The sequence below is a fragment of the Sturnira hondurensis genome, unplaced genomic scaffold (assembly GCF_014824575.4).
Source record: "Sturnira hondurensis isolate 20B ecotype Veracruz unplaced genomic scaffold, ASM1482457v3 Scaffold0018728, whole genome shotgun sequence".
Taxonomy (NCBI): Eukaryota; Metazoa; Chordata; class Mammalia; order Chiroptera; family Phyllostomidae; genus Sturnira; species Sturnira hondurensis.
The window spans coordinates 10,121,042-10,134,195 of NW_028091359.1; the positions used below are offsets into that span (position 1 = coordinate 10,121,042).

Sequence of the window (13,154 nt, forward strand, 5' to 3'; positions counted from 1 at the left end):
TCTAGACGGTGACTAATATTTGGCTCTCATAGGTGGTTGCCATAGAGGGAATCAGTAATAGCATAATTGTCATTTCCTCGGAAAAATTTAATCCACAGATGGATCCCAGCACCCAACTGCCTTGGTGTCCAAAACTAATGGGAATTTTTGCTAAACAAAGACCGATTCAGCCAAAAGAGATGCACTCTGACTTGAGAAATCTACATCACACATCGCTCCAAAAAGTATATTTATGCGAGCATTGATTGCATTGGAACACGAGACTTTTCCTAATGGGGACAGAGGGAAAAGTCACTTATTAATTAAAATACACATTTATATTTTTTCCTTTGTAAGACGAAGCAATGAAATTAAACAATGCTGTGATGCATTTACAAAATTTCACTTACTCACTGAATTTATCTTTCATAGTTCTTTATGTAGCTAAATTGGGTAAAAATTTTTATTGAGATTAGGAAGCTGCTTGTTAAAAGAATCCAATGTTCCCCAACTTTCTACTTCAAGGAATAAGTCCATGGGAGAGTGAGAGGAATGTCAATGAAAAAGACTAGATTTTTTATTCACCCCTCCTCCCATACCTAAATATATACCACCAACCATAACCTTATACCTTGGTGTTCCTTTCTTTAAAGATTTTCCTACCATATAAAACTACTTTGGCCTGTGGTACATTCAGTTTATTTACAGTAGAATATGAAGGTAAATCCACTTCAATCCAAGTTTCAGAGAAATGGCATTTTCTTCTGGATGACTGATGTTCAGAAGCAGCTGGAAATAAAAAGTGTCGCCTCTTTGAATTCATATGGTTTGGAAAATTCTTAGCCCTCTACAGATACACAATTGAATCATAATAAAAGAAGAGAATGTATATAATGATTAATTTCCTCTTTCCATTTAGGCTTAACACGTTTTAAGGAATTAATCAGACCTCTCCCACCTGTTTCTTAGAAGCAATCCAACAGAAAACACATTTCAGAAGAAGGTTGTCTCAGAGGAATCAGCTGTAACTCATCCTCTGTCCTTAGGCTAACTAGAGTTAGCTTGTCTGTCTCCAGGTTCTTTTAGCTTCGGGCTACAGCCTGGATTCCTAGACATCCATCTATTTTGCAGAGTTCATTCAGGCTGTTTATAAACAACACACGACTTAATAAATAAACGTTAAGATAGACCTCCCTCGTGTGAGGCATCATTCCCTCGTACAGGGCTTTAAAAGGCCAGACAGTTGGTAACAGGGCTTGCAGGCTGCGTAATCTCAACAAGTGGAATGGAACAGAAATGCATTTGGCTATCAGAGCAGTGACACCGCGTGCATAAACTACTCCACACCCTTTTAATTTCAATATTTTGTTCAGTGCTAGGAAAACAGGCACACGCTAACGCAGGATTAAGTACGTATCTTCAAAACCTAAGCATATTTCACCAGCACCTCCTAGAGGCCATGTGAGGGTATGAGGCTCAGAGGGGAGCACAGCAGGCGCAGACCATTCCCTTGTAAAGTGCGTTTCACCTCTCTCTCTGAACACAAATGTACCCGGGCTGTGCCGCCCAGAATAAGAACTAGATTGTTGAAGTAGTTTGGCGACTCTAAGAGGCCTTTTAGAGGAGTAATAAACTGTACGAAAGACAAATTTGATCACTTGAGGAAGTTAACATTAATCACACACACGCATTTCAAACTCGATGTTAGGAAAAGATTACTAAATATATTATGCATGCATTATGTAGTTCACACACACATACACAAATCTGCGAAGTTCCAGTACCCAGACCCAGTTAACATCGAACTTAACAGAGGTTTTCAAAAGGGTCTACACGCTATTGCCTTGTTGCTGGAAATGAGGGCTTGGAAGGAGCTGATGCAGGGGCAAAGCGTGAGTGTCTGTAGGAGTTGCTGTTCCAGAGAATTCATTACTCTCTAATTGCTCCAATTTTAGATCAGCAGAGCGTGCCGTGGTGGTGGAGAAAGAGATTGAGGGGAGGAGAACGAGAGAGGGAAGAAGTCGTTCACCCTTTGGAGACGTCTGGGTGCTGTGTAAGTAATTCGCGAATGGTGGGGAAGAAAGAGCCCAGCGCCTTTGCACTTGCAACACTTGCGCGCGTCTAAATCCAGCTGGGTTCCTGTGCTACAGTCGCGGTCCCTTTCCTCATTTAATTTGCGGCTTCTCCGCGTAATGCAGGTTCTGCACAGGATTCGGGGAGCGTGGGAGGAAGGGGGGCGCACCCGGGTTGAAAGGCAATCCTCCCTAGCTGCAGACGTTTCGCCCTGGCACTGGCACTGGCACCAGCACTTCTCAGGCCCCTCGAGAAACACGCACGGCGCATTGGCTACAGAGGATAGAAAAAAGGGAAGTGTGGGGCTCCGAGAAGGGTAGGAAACTCTGCCTAAGGCCAGGCTGCAATTTTAGGTAGCGGCCAAACCCCGGAAGCGGAGCTTTCCACCTGCTGCTGTCCAAGATGGAGCGCAAGCTCCTCCTGCCCAGCCGGGGTCTGACTCCTGGACCGGGCTCGGAGGCTGGAGGCGGTGGAAGCCGCAGCAGGTTCTCCTAGTTGGCAGAGCCCAGGGCCACGGGTGTAGCATCCTCCCCTCCCTGCTGCTGTCTCTGGGCCCGACGCGCGGCCAGGCCGGCTGCGATTGGCCCGCAGCAGCCGGGGGGCGGAGCCAGGCAGGCCGGTATCTCGTGGGCCGGCTCAAAAGAGCCCAGGATATTGCAGAGCGCACTGGAGCCCTGGCCAGCGCGCAGTCTTCCCCGGCGCCGGCAAGCTGAGTTTTGGGAATTCTGGTTTGCTTTGGCTCACTGGCTCTTACAAACTACTGGATCTTACATGACTCTGTGTCCCCCAACTTCCACTCCATGTCCTTATGCTCCTGCTCCAGCAACAGGTAAGGGCTGCTGTGTATTTTCTTTTCCTCCTTCTGTCTCGCTGCTTGTGTGTCCTGGGGAGTGGACTCGGGCTGCCATTCCCGACTCGACCCTGCCCCGCTGCTCCAGGGGTGCCCAGCTGTCATGCTGCAGTAGCGCTCGAAGCTCCCGAGTCCCAGATCATGCCTATAGAGTTTGTGTACGCACCAGAACATCCCCAGATCTAAAAATACTGAGACATGCTTGGAACAGTTGAGCAATAGAAACATTTCTCTGCAGCATCTGTTTGTGCTCATAACTTCCAATGCACCAGCTGTAGCGAGATACTGAGTTTGGAGACAAGGGCGAGGGAAGTTTACTTTGACTCTCACTCTAATGAAGAAAAGGGAAGGGGCAGACAGTGTATATGCAGAGTACTGGTCTCAAACCTTGGCAGACCTTGGTACTCCTCAGTTCTCTTGATCCTTGGCTTTTTTTTTTCTTTGTCATGGCTTCAAGTGTAGCGTCGAGTTCGAAACAGAGCAAGCGTCTCAAAGTTGCTTTGGGGAGGAAGAGAGCAGGAGCTCGAGTTGGAATTGCGCCTAAAGACTGGAAAAACTTTCACACCATTATGTCGCTCTCCCCTAAGCGACTTATAATCCTTAATGGTACTAACACCTACGTTGAAGACAGCATGGTTTCTAGGGAGCTTAGTGGTGGAAACGACATTTTCTGCAAAAAAGATTGCATCATAACACAGACTCATCGTGACAATTGGAAAAAAAATAGAGATAGGAAATGTTTGTGCCTGGGTAAATGTATCAGTAGGACGATAACCAGGATATGGCTGTGAACCCTGGGGATTTTTGCAAACTCTGAATTTACCGCTTAGGAAATAAGACTTGATTTGAAAATGTGTTTTGGATATGCAAAGAATGTATATTGCTTTTTATCACGTTTTTCACATTAATAACCTATAGGCTGTCAGATTTTCTCTCACCAATCACTGCTGTATGTCTGCTGTATTATCAGCATGCACTTGTTAGTTTTTCTTGCTCCTTCCACCCTCATCCCCTGTGTTTTATTTATATTTGCCATTATCTGGAAAAATCTCTATGCTCAGGGATAAAAGGTGTAACTTCAAGGACTGTGGGAGGGGTGGGAGTTGGGGTCAAGGTCATTTCACTTTGCCTTTCGCCCTCCCCCCTCATGTTTTGGGAGCGCTTTATTTCATGTTACTGGTGTCCCTAGGAATATTTGTTCTAAAGTCTTGTGAATTTTTCATGAAAAGGAACCCACAGTATTTCCACTTCCATGAGACTCCCCAGTTGTTGAATCTGCAGTTAGCAGCAGAGTCCTTGTTTGACTTTTGAGTAGCTTGAAAGGTGGACCATGTCTTCACCTGAACAGATTGGCTGCTTTAAGTTTTTCTTTATTTTAGCGTATTTTTTTGTTTACCACATAACGTATATTTTCCAGCGGTTGTGTGTGCTGGGGGATGCTGCGTGCCTTGTTGATTGTCAGTGTTGTGGTGACCACGTAGGTAAATGGGTATCCCCTTCCCTTTCCTTGTTTCCCCTCCCCCTTCCTTCTGTTTACTGAGCTTCTAAGAGGTTGCTTTGCTCGCAGTTGCGCTCGCATAGCAACATGTGCCCAGAGCACACCAGGCTGGTCTATATGGCGTCAGCTGGGGAATAGCTGCTCTGAACACTCATTAGCAGACCTCTCGCTAAGCCCAGCACACGACCTCGCTTGTGCTACCTAGCTCTCACCCTTAGTGAGAAACTTTCTTTTCCAGCACACCATGAACATACTATGGGACACATTCATTCTTCTTTAATGTTCACAATGACATTTTTTATCATTCATAGTGGAAATATTTCCTATATGCTAAAAATGATTTAGGGTCACTCATGATGTTATCTCCTTGACATTTTTTTTTAACCCATAGCTCCTTGTCCCTTAACATCTACCTAAGATTGAGCACTGAACTATTTTTTTCCATTGCTTATGCTTAATTTTGGCTCAGCCTATAAATAGTCTTACCATGAGCAGCACCACATGGAGCCTCTCCATTTCCCAGAAATATTTTCGACCTCATTGGTTATAGCCTGGGTGAGACGATGATGCGTGTCTTTTAAACTTACACCAGGCCCTTCAGTATTTGGGCTGAAAGGGGGATCCCCACATTGTTCATCTGATCAAATATCAATGCTTCTTGGTTGTTCCCATCAAGGAGTCACCTCACTTAGTGTTCTTATCTCCTCTTAATCGATTCTTTCTCCAAAAATCAGGTTGAATCTGTCCCTGAAATCAAGTTGCCTAGAAGCCCTGTCACCAATAGAAGTTTTCCCAAATGCTCATGGACTGGTGATTTTCAGTGAGAGAAGAGCAAGCAAGCTGTCCACTTGCCTAAAGCCACTTGGCATTTGGGCAGGTTAATAGGAAAGACACTTTTCATAGTGGACTATTAAAACAATTGACCTATCAGACTTTGGCAGGTTCTAGTATCAACTTGCTATGTAAGTTGCTATTTTGCTATGTAATCAGCCCCACGAAAGTCTAAATGCACGCACACATGTACAGCTGTTTTGGAGCCCATCTATTCAAAGTGGCAAAAGTCTCCGTTTTGCCCCCCAAAATCTCTTTTCCCCTTTCTAGGTGGAAATGGTAAAATTTGTAAATGATGCTCTGCATGTGGAACACATTCTGTCATTAGCAATGGAAACAAAGCAGTAATAGTCGCTCAATCCAGGCCCTTTTCAAGGGTCTTAATGTGGAAAGCCATTCAGAGGAGGCTGGTCATGTGCAGTTTTGTGGGACTCAGGCTAATGTCCTGGAGTCAAGATTTTTGGAAAGTCGTAATTCAGTCTTCAGATTTCCTGTGGTTGTTATGCTTTATAATCTGAAAAAGCGCAGGAATAAGTCAGAAGAAATTTGAGACTGTCTACTTGTCTACTCATGGTCCCTAATGCTAACTCAGAAGAAAGGATTATTTTGAATCATGAAAAGGGAATTTCTTGGTGTCAGTTTATACAATGCTGAAGTCCATCAGAATGCAAAGATACAAGAACTATTTAAGTGAAGCCTTTTCCCTCACTCTTGTTTGGGAAAAATACACCTGCATTTGGTGTCATGCCTCACCTCTATCTGGTTTTGTGTAGAAATGCTTTGCAATTTCATGGGAGTCAAATGAGCTGTGAGCACTGTTTAGAAAGTTCTTTGCGCGTGTCCAGGATCTAGAACCCCGAGGAATAAGAGTCTTGTTTCTTTTGTCCAAGTACAAACTTCCTAGGGAAGCAGACAAAACATTGAAGCAGGTGGAAGACTGGGAAGGCACAGTAACTTCTTTTTATAAAGTAATTCAAAGACACTTTCAAATCGGGCATCATTTAGGTGTCAAAAGCTGCCAAAATGTAACACACATTGCAATTTTCACAGATGACTAATCTCAGGAAAAATGTGTCGGGGCACATTCTTGCATAATAACTTGGATGAGGAGGGAGAAGAGAAAAGACTGTAACGAGGCATTTTTCAAAGACAATGCACCTTGCCTCTCTGTGAGGGGGTGAACAAAAATCAGATAAATGACTTGCTTTTTTGTTTGCAGGCGGAGTGGCTGAGGTTGGTTTTTGTTGGCTGCTTAATTTTGTTATGATTTGGTGGGGGGGAGAAAGCAAAAGTGCAGTCCTCACTATCAGGGCTTCAACGGATTTCTGACCTTTTTCTATCTGTTGTTCCTGGTCTGCCTTTAATGCAGGGGATAGGTTTGGTTGCTTGAAATATGGAGAATCGCTTTTATTTTTTAATTCTATGCTGCATTAATTTATCTTTGATAAAAAAAAAACACCCACTGCCTTTTACTTAGGCTTTTGCTAATGCATGTAGGGGGAAATTAGTGTCTTTGGAGCTGAGAAGAAAAGTTAAAATCTATGGATAGGTTTTTTTTTTTTTTTTTTTTTTTAGGCTAGGATAGTATAAGGCANTTTTTTTTTTTTTTGGTTTTTTTTTTTAGCTAGGATAGGATAAGGCAAGAGTAGAAAACAGAACTATTGTTTGTTCACATTAGGTATAGGTGAGTGCCTTCTCCATAGGAACATACAGCAAACAACAGTGCCTGGAAGTGAAAGTAAGCGGACTGACATTTATGATCTATTCCTACACAGTTGCCTCTGTTTGGGAAAACACAGAATTGGACTCACATGAAATGAGTTCCTGCCTTATCTCAATCCACTAAAGACCTGGTCCTTTGGCACAAAGGTGCTTACTTCCGAGCCTGTCATTACACATGGCAGTCCCATCTCCAGAGAATTTTCAGCACTCTGATTGCTAGGCAACAGAATCGCACGCTCTCTCCCCCAGAGCAAATTTGCGTCTTCAAGTCAGAATCACTGGCACTGACAGAGATGCTATCAGGTATTTCTGCAGAGTGGCTGCTTGAAGTGTGCGGAAGGAGGAAGCCAACCCAAACGTTTGCCAGAAATTGGGATCCATTTCAGATGATTTTAAGGACTTGTCTGCTCAGTTTCCTCATTTAAACAAAATAACTTATGCCTTCTGATTTCACCCTTGTCATATTCTCCCATGGTGTACCTGCAATTCAAATACTAACATTCTGCATTCGTATGGAATGTTCTCTAGATGTGTCCAAGTTCTTGAATCTCCATGGATTGAGTTTTGGATTAACCTTGGAGTTAGGAAGTCTTTCTTCTGCTTCATAACTCGGGACCCTTGCAAGCAGAGAAAGCCAAAGAAGAGAATGAGAGGGGAGCTGTAGACCCATACAACAAAATATTTTAGATTGCTTGCAAATAATAGGAGAAACGGAACCTGAAAGTTTCATGGAAAGAGTATCATGAACAACTAACTTTTCTGGGTTTAAAGATTTAATGCTTTTAAGTATAATTTTAAAAAATCTTTTATGGAACAAAGAATTAAAAACCCAGTAGTTCAACATAGGGTATATATTTATTTATCTACATCTGACTCTGTGTCTTGCTAGGGAGTGTTACCTTAGGAAGCAGAGCCCTTAATAATGACTTCTTTTGTAATGAATGCTCTCTCTGTTTTTGGCAGGACCTGTTCTCTGGATGTCAGCTGAGTTACTAAAGTAACTCTGCATGTCAGTAGAAAGACCTTGGTAGAACCTCAAGGCTCCTGGAGACCCCCATCTCTCCTTTTTTTTTTTTTTGGTGTGTGTCTTCACTGAGCATTCAAAACTGTTTCTCCAAAGGGTTTTGCAAAAACTCAGACTGTTTTCCAAAGCAGAAGCACTGGAGTCCACGGCAGAAGCGATGGGCAGTGTGCGGACCAACCGCTATAGCATCGTGTCTTCGGAAGAAGACGGCATGAAGCTGGCCACCATGGCGGTTGCAAATGGCTTTGGGAATGGGAAGAGCAAAGTCCACACCCGCCAACAGTGCAGGAGCCGCTTTGTGAAGAAAGACGGGCACTGCAATGTTCAGTTCATCAACGTGGGTGAGAAGGGACAACGGTACCTCGCAGACATCTTTACCACGTGCGTGGACATTCGCTGGCGGTGGATGCTGGTTATCTTCTGCCTGGCTTTTGTTCTCTCGTGGCTATTTTTTGGCTGCGCATTTTGGTTGATAGCTCTGCTCCATGGGGATCTGGATGCAGCAAAGGAGAGCAAAGCTTGTGTGTCTGAGGTCAAAAGTTTCACGGCCGCCTTCCTCTTCTCCATTGAGACCCAGACCACCATAGGCTATGGTTTCAGGTGCGTCACAGACGAGTGCCCGATCGCTGTGTTCATGGTGGTGTTCCAGTCAATCGTGGGCTGCATCATCGACGCCTTTATCATCGGCGCAGTCATGGCGAAGATGGCAAAACCGAAGAAGAGAAACGAGACTCTTGTCTTCAGTAACAATGCTGTGATCGCCATGAGAGATGGCAAGCTCTGTTTGATGTGGCGAGTGGGCAATCTTCGGAAAAGCCACCTGGTGGAAGCTCATGTTCGAGCGCAGCTCCTCAAATCCAGAATTACTTCGGAAGGGGAGTATATCCCCCTGGATCAAATAGACATCAATGTTGGCTTTGACAGTGGAATTGACCGCATATTTCTGGTGTCCCCAATCACAATAGTCCATGAAATCGACGAAGACAGCCCTTTGTATGACTTGAGTAAACAGGACATTGACAACGCAGACTTTGAAATTGTCGTGATACTGGAAGGCATGGTAGAAGCCACGGCTATGACGACACAGTGCCGTAGCTCGTACCTGGCAAATGAAATCCTTTGGGGCCACCGCTATGAGCCTGTCCTGTTTGAAGAGAAGCATTACTACAAAGTGGACTATTCAAGGTTCCACAAGACTTATGAAGTACCCAACACACCCCTTTGCAGCGCCAGAGACTTAGCAGAAAAGAAATATATCCTCTCAAATGCAAATTCATTTTGCTATGAAAATGAAGTTGCCCTCACGAGCAAAGAGGAAGACGACAGTGACAATGGCGTTCCAGAAAGCACAAGTACAGACACCCCCCCTGACATTGACCTTCACAACCAGGCAAGCGTACCTCTAGAGCCCAGGCCCTTACGGCGAGAATCAGAGATATGACTGACTGATTCCTTCTCTGGAATAGTTATGTTAAAACACAGTCTGGTGGTCAAAGGCCCGAAACAGTGATTCCGACGACGGTACTGGTGAAGAGGTGGGTCAAGGCTAGTGGCCACCAGGGACTGAGGCGAGCACAGTGGTTTCAGAGAAAGACACTAAAGCTCAAAGATGAACGGAAAGCACTAAACATGCCTCCCCATGACCTGATGGCACATATACATGTTGTAGAATAAGTTATGGGGGTTTTGTGTTTTGTTTTGTGTTTTTACAAGACTTGAACTTGCAGGCAAGCCTTGGTTGGGTATGTGACTTATCCAGAATGCTTCTCTTTAGGGAACAAGAATGTTTTTAATGGCATAACAAAGGCAAGACTCTGCCTTAATCTTGAAAAGCTGCTGAAAACTACATGAACACAAATTGTATTTTTGTGGCAATGTAGTTTTTCCTTCGTGTAATTTAAAAGTCAGTATTGAACTTTGTTGAAAGCTCATGATTGATATGTGCTTCAAAGTGGCAAATATTTGGCTATTAGCTGCCAACATGAGAGCCTGATTTTTCGAGGCCAGTAATTTGTTTGCTAGAATTGAGTCTCTCTCTCTCTGTCCCTCTCTCTTTCTCTCTCTCTCTCTGTCTCTCTCTCTTTCTCTCTCCAGTTACATAAGAGCATTATGTAACACTAGCCAAATGGTAGCCTCCGGGTTGGTTTTTTTTTTTCCTTCATGATGTTAATGGGTTATCTCAAATTTTAAGTCAGACTACCTAAAGTAAATACCAAAGATAATGCACATTTTTGCACAGTGGAGTTTATACTAAAAGGGAAGAAAAGATTCCTTGGAATCAAGAAATAACGACTTTGAACCTCAGCAAGACCTGAACTGCCCTCTAGAAAGTAGGACATTGTACACACAGCATCTAGTGCTTTTTAAATTTTGTTCTTTCATGTAACTTTTGTATTAAAAGAGGAAGAAGAAAGGGGAAGTGACATTCACACACATGCACACTATCAAAACATCCTTTCCTGTCAGGTAGTGCTGGTGAGGCTAACACATAAGGTGAGAGTTGGGGACATGTTCTTAGATTTTTCTGGGTTTTCCCTTTTTGCACATTCCAAAATTTATTCCGTAAGATAAGAGCTTGGTTGAATTTAGTCGGTATCCTCAAAACTGAGCCATCCACCATGGAATGTAAATTGGTTTAAGCTTTTGCAGTCGAATTCATTTCCCTGACTCCCAGGACATTTCCGGATGGACTTTGCCTTAGAAAAGATGCCACACCGGCTCTCTGGGCTGGTTCTTCTGATCAGTCTGTCTGGAGAAATGCCAAAGTGGGGGAGGCGCCGAGATGCGGACAAGCCTCTTTGGATGTAGTACATCAGCTCCAGAATTCAGGAGGGAGAGGAAAATCACTTAGTGGTAGAGGGTAGGAATGAAAATGTCTCAGTATTTGACGGTCAACAAGAGCCATACAAAGTATAACACAATCACCAGGAAAGGAGATAATGGCCAAAAAGGGTTATTTCTCCTTTATGGACACCCACTAATGACTGACTCTGAGCTGATCCTTGTCCCCTGTGGCCCTCACATGCGGGTGACTATGGACACTGTTTCCCAGAATCCTATCCTGCCTGGCTGCCTGACTTGCTAAGAACAATTTCCCCCCACTGTAGCTTAATACTTTTTTCTTAGTCTGAAGTACCCTATCTGTGAATTCTGGGGTCACTGACTTTTCTTCTTAATTGGAGTCTCAAAACCAACTCTCTCATGGTATTATGTCCCTGTATGCCATTAAAAAACAGCTTGTTCTAGAATCCTGTATTTTGTGAATCGATGTTTGTGATGGTCTCTGCGTCTCGAGCAGCCATATCCAAATGCAGTGCCTGCAATAAGGTCACAAGCACCTGCTGTTGTCAGCCTTCCAGGTCCTTGGGTTTGAAACCTGTGGCGTTAAATTCCCGGAAACCGAGACAGAGGTGTCAAGCACGTGGATGCTGTTTGCAGTTCAGATCGAAAGGCAGGTTTGGGAAGTTGTGCAGAGAGCTGGAGGGCCTGGGACTGAGTGAACAAGAGAATCGACCCAAGAGGCAGCAGTTCGGCCATCGATAGTGAGAGGGTACCGGGGGCTTCCGCTGCCGCTGTTTGATATTTTGCAAAGGAAAAGAATCAAACCAAAGAGTATTCCGTGATCTGTAAATGAAATGAAGATGGAGTTGCGAGTGGGGGTGACTGCAGACAAGGCTTCTCCCAGACACACAGGCTGCCACTTAAAAGACTAGAGATATCTGAAGAGGAGGCGGGCATGGGTGGGGGGGCCAGGAATGAGGGAGGGAAATCTTTCAACTTCTTTCTGAAACAGAGAAAAAAAAAATCTAAAACTTCTGGTGCACAGGTTTGTTTGTTTGTTTGTTTGTTTTTCAAGAAAATTTTGCAGAAGCTATGTTTTTAAAGTGTACATTTTATAAAGTTTATCAGATATTTTCATATTTAAAGCCAAATGTAAATAGAAGTGTGTAAAGGGAAAAAAGTTGCCATAGCAAGTATAATGCCAGTGCAGCAATTTCTGAGAGCTAGTACCTGTATGCTACCGGTTAGCATGGTTTTAGCAAGTGTATACCAGCCTTATAAGGTTTGTATTGCTACGTTCTCCGGTTATTTATTTCAGCATGGACTGTTCCTTTGAAAGCTTTTTTCTAGTTATTAGTATTTTAACAGTTACAAGCTTTTTTTTTTTTTGGTCAAGAGCCACGACACAGGTAATGCACAATATTTTTTTTGCTGCATTTTACCTTCAAAACATTTGAAACATTTGTCCTTACTGCCCAGGTCTCCTTAATCAGTACACACATGTCATTAGAATGCGGATTGAAGGGACTCACCGTGAATGTCTGGGGTCTATCCCTGGATGCATGTTGCTTCTCTATTGTAAGCAAACCCTCGTTGAATTTACTTAGGACCTATTCCCTTTTAAAGAATTCTTTGCCCATATCTGGCTGGGCGTTATATTTTTGGGAGGAGGCATAGATTCTTGGTTATCCTATTTTTTAAATAAAATGTAGACAAAGTGAATTCTATTTTGATTATTGAGAAAGGAATAGTTTTCTATCCCTCTAAGCATATACTTGAATCAGACATTTAAAGAATGTCGCACTATAGCACTGTAGTCTTTTCCAAATTCCTGGAGAAAGTTTTACCTTTAAGAAACAGTCTGTTCATGAATTATTCTTTCCCTCCGCTTCCTTTTTGTCCTTACACACTCCCATCCCAAACCTTGATGTTTATTTCATGGGCTGTATCCCCCCCCCCAAATTGTTACCCTTGCAAATACCAAATGTCAGTTCATATTATATGATAAGCCACGCAGTAAAGGCAAGAAGCTTGTCCTGAGAAGCAGAGTGAGTTCCTTTTCACTCTGTGTCTACTAATGTTAAGGTGAAAAAACAAAGTGTTGCATAATCATCCCCGCCCCCACGCACTCTCCCGACTAGAATCTCTTTTCCAGTGACGTTGGGTTTTAGCTCCGGCCTCCGGCGAGTTGAACAAACCCAGCCTTGTACAACCGTGCTAGTTATTAGCTTCCCATTCGCCGTCCTTTTGTATCTACGGTCTTCCTATTGTACTGCACAAACCATGGATTGTACATATTTTTATATATTATGTCTTATTTTATTATTTCTAAATAAAAACTTCAATGTTGAAAAACAAAGCGGTGCAAGATCTTTGGGCTTCCTCTATGCTCGTGT

At 43.4% G+C, this 13,154-nt stretch overlaps 1 protein-coding gene across 2 annotated transcripts; it reads left to right on the forward strand.

The window, feature by feature from the left end:
- Positions 1-1,942: 1,942 nt before the first annotated feature.
- KCNJ2 (potassium inwardly rectifying channel subfamily J member 2) lies at positions 1,943-12,836 on the forward strand. Of its 2 annotated transcripts, none has more exons than XM_037069911.1 (2): positions 1,943-2,032; positions 7,917-12,836. In XM_037069911.1, the coding sequence occupies exon 2, from the start codon at positions 8,135-8,137 to the stop codon at positions 9,416-9,418; it is 1,284 nt and encodes a 427-aa protein (XP_036925806.1). In that variant the 5' UTR covers positions 1,943-2,032; positions 7,917-8,134; the 3' UTR covers positions 9,419-12,836. The 2 variants fall into 2 exon arrangements, with proteins under 2 accessions (XP_036925806.1, XP_036925805.1); XM_037069910.1 differs by lacking the exon at positions 1,943-2,032 and adding an exon at positions 2,710-2,881.
- Positions 12,837-13,154: the final 318 nt, after the last annotated feature.

Excerpts from the sequence above, each read along its gene's own strand:
- KCNJ2 (XM_037069911.1), top strand. The coding sequence starts at position 8,135 with ATGGGCAGTGTGCGGACCAACCGCTATAGCATCGTGTCTTCGGAAGAA.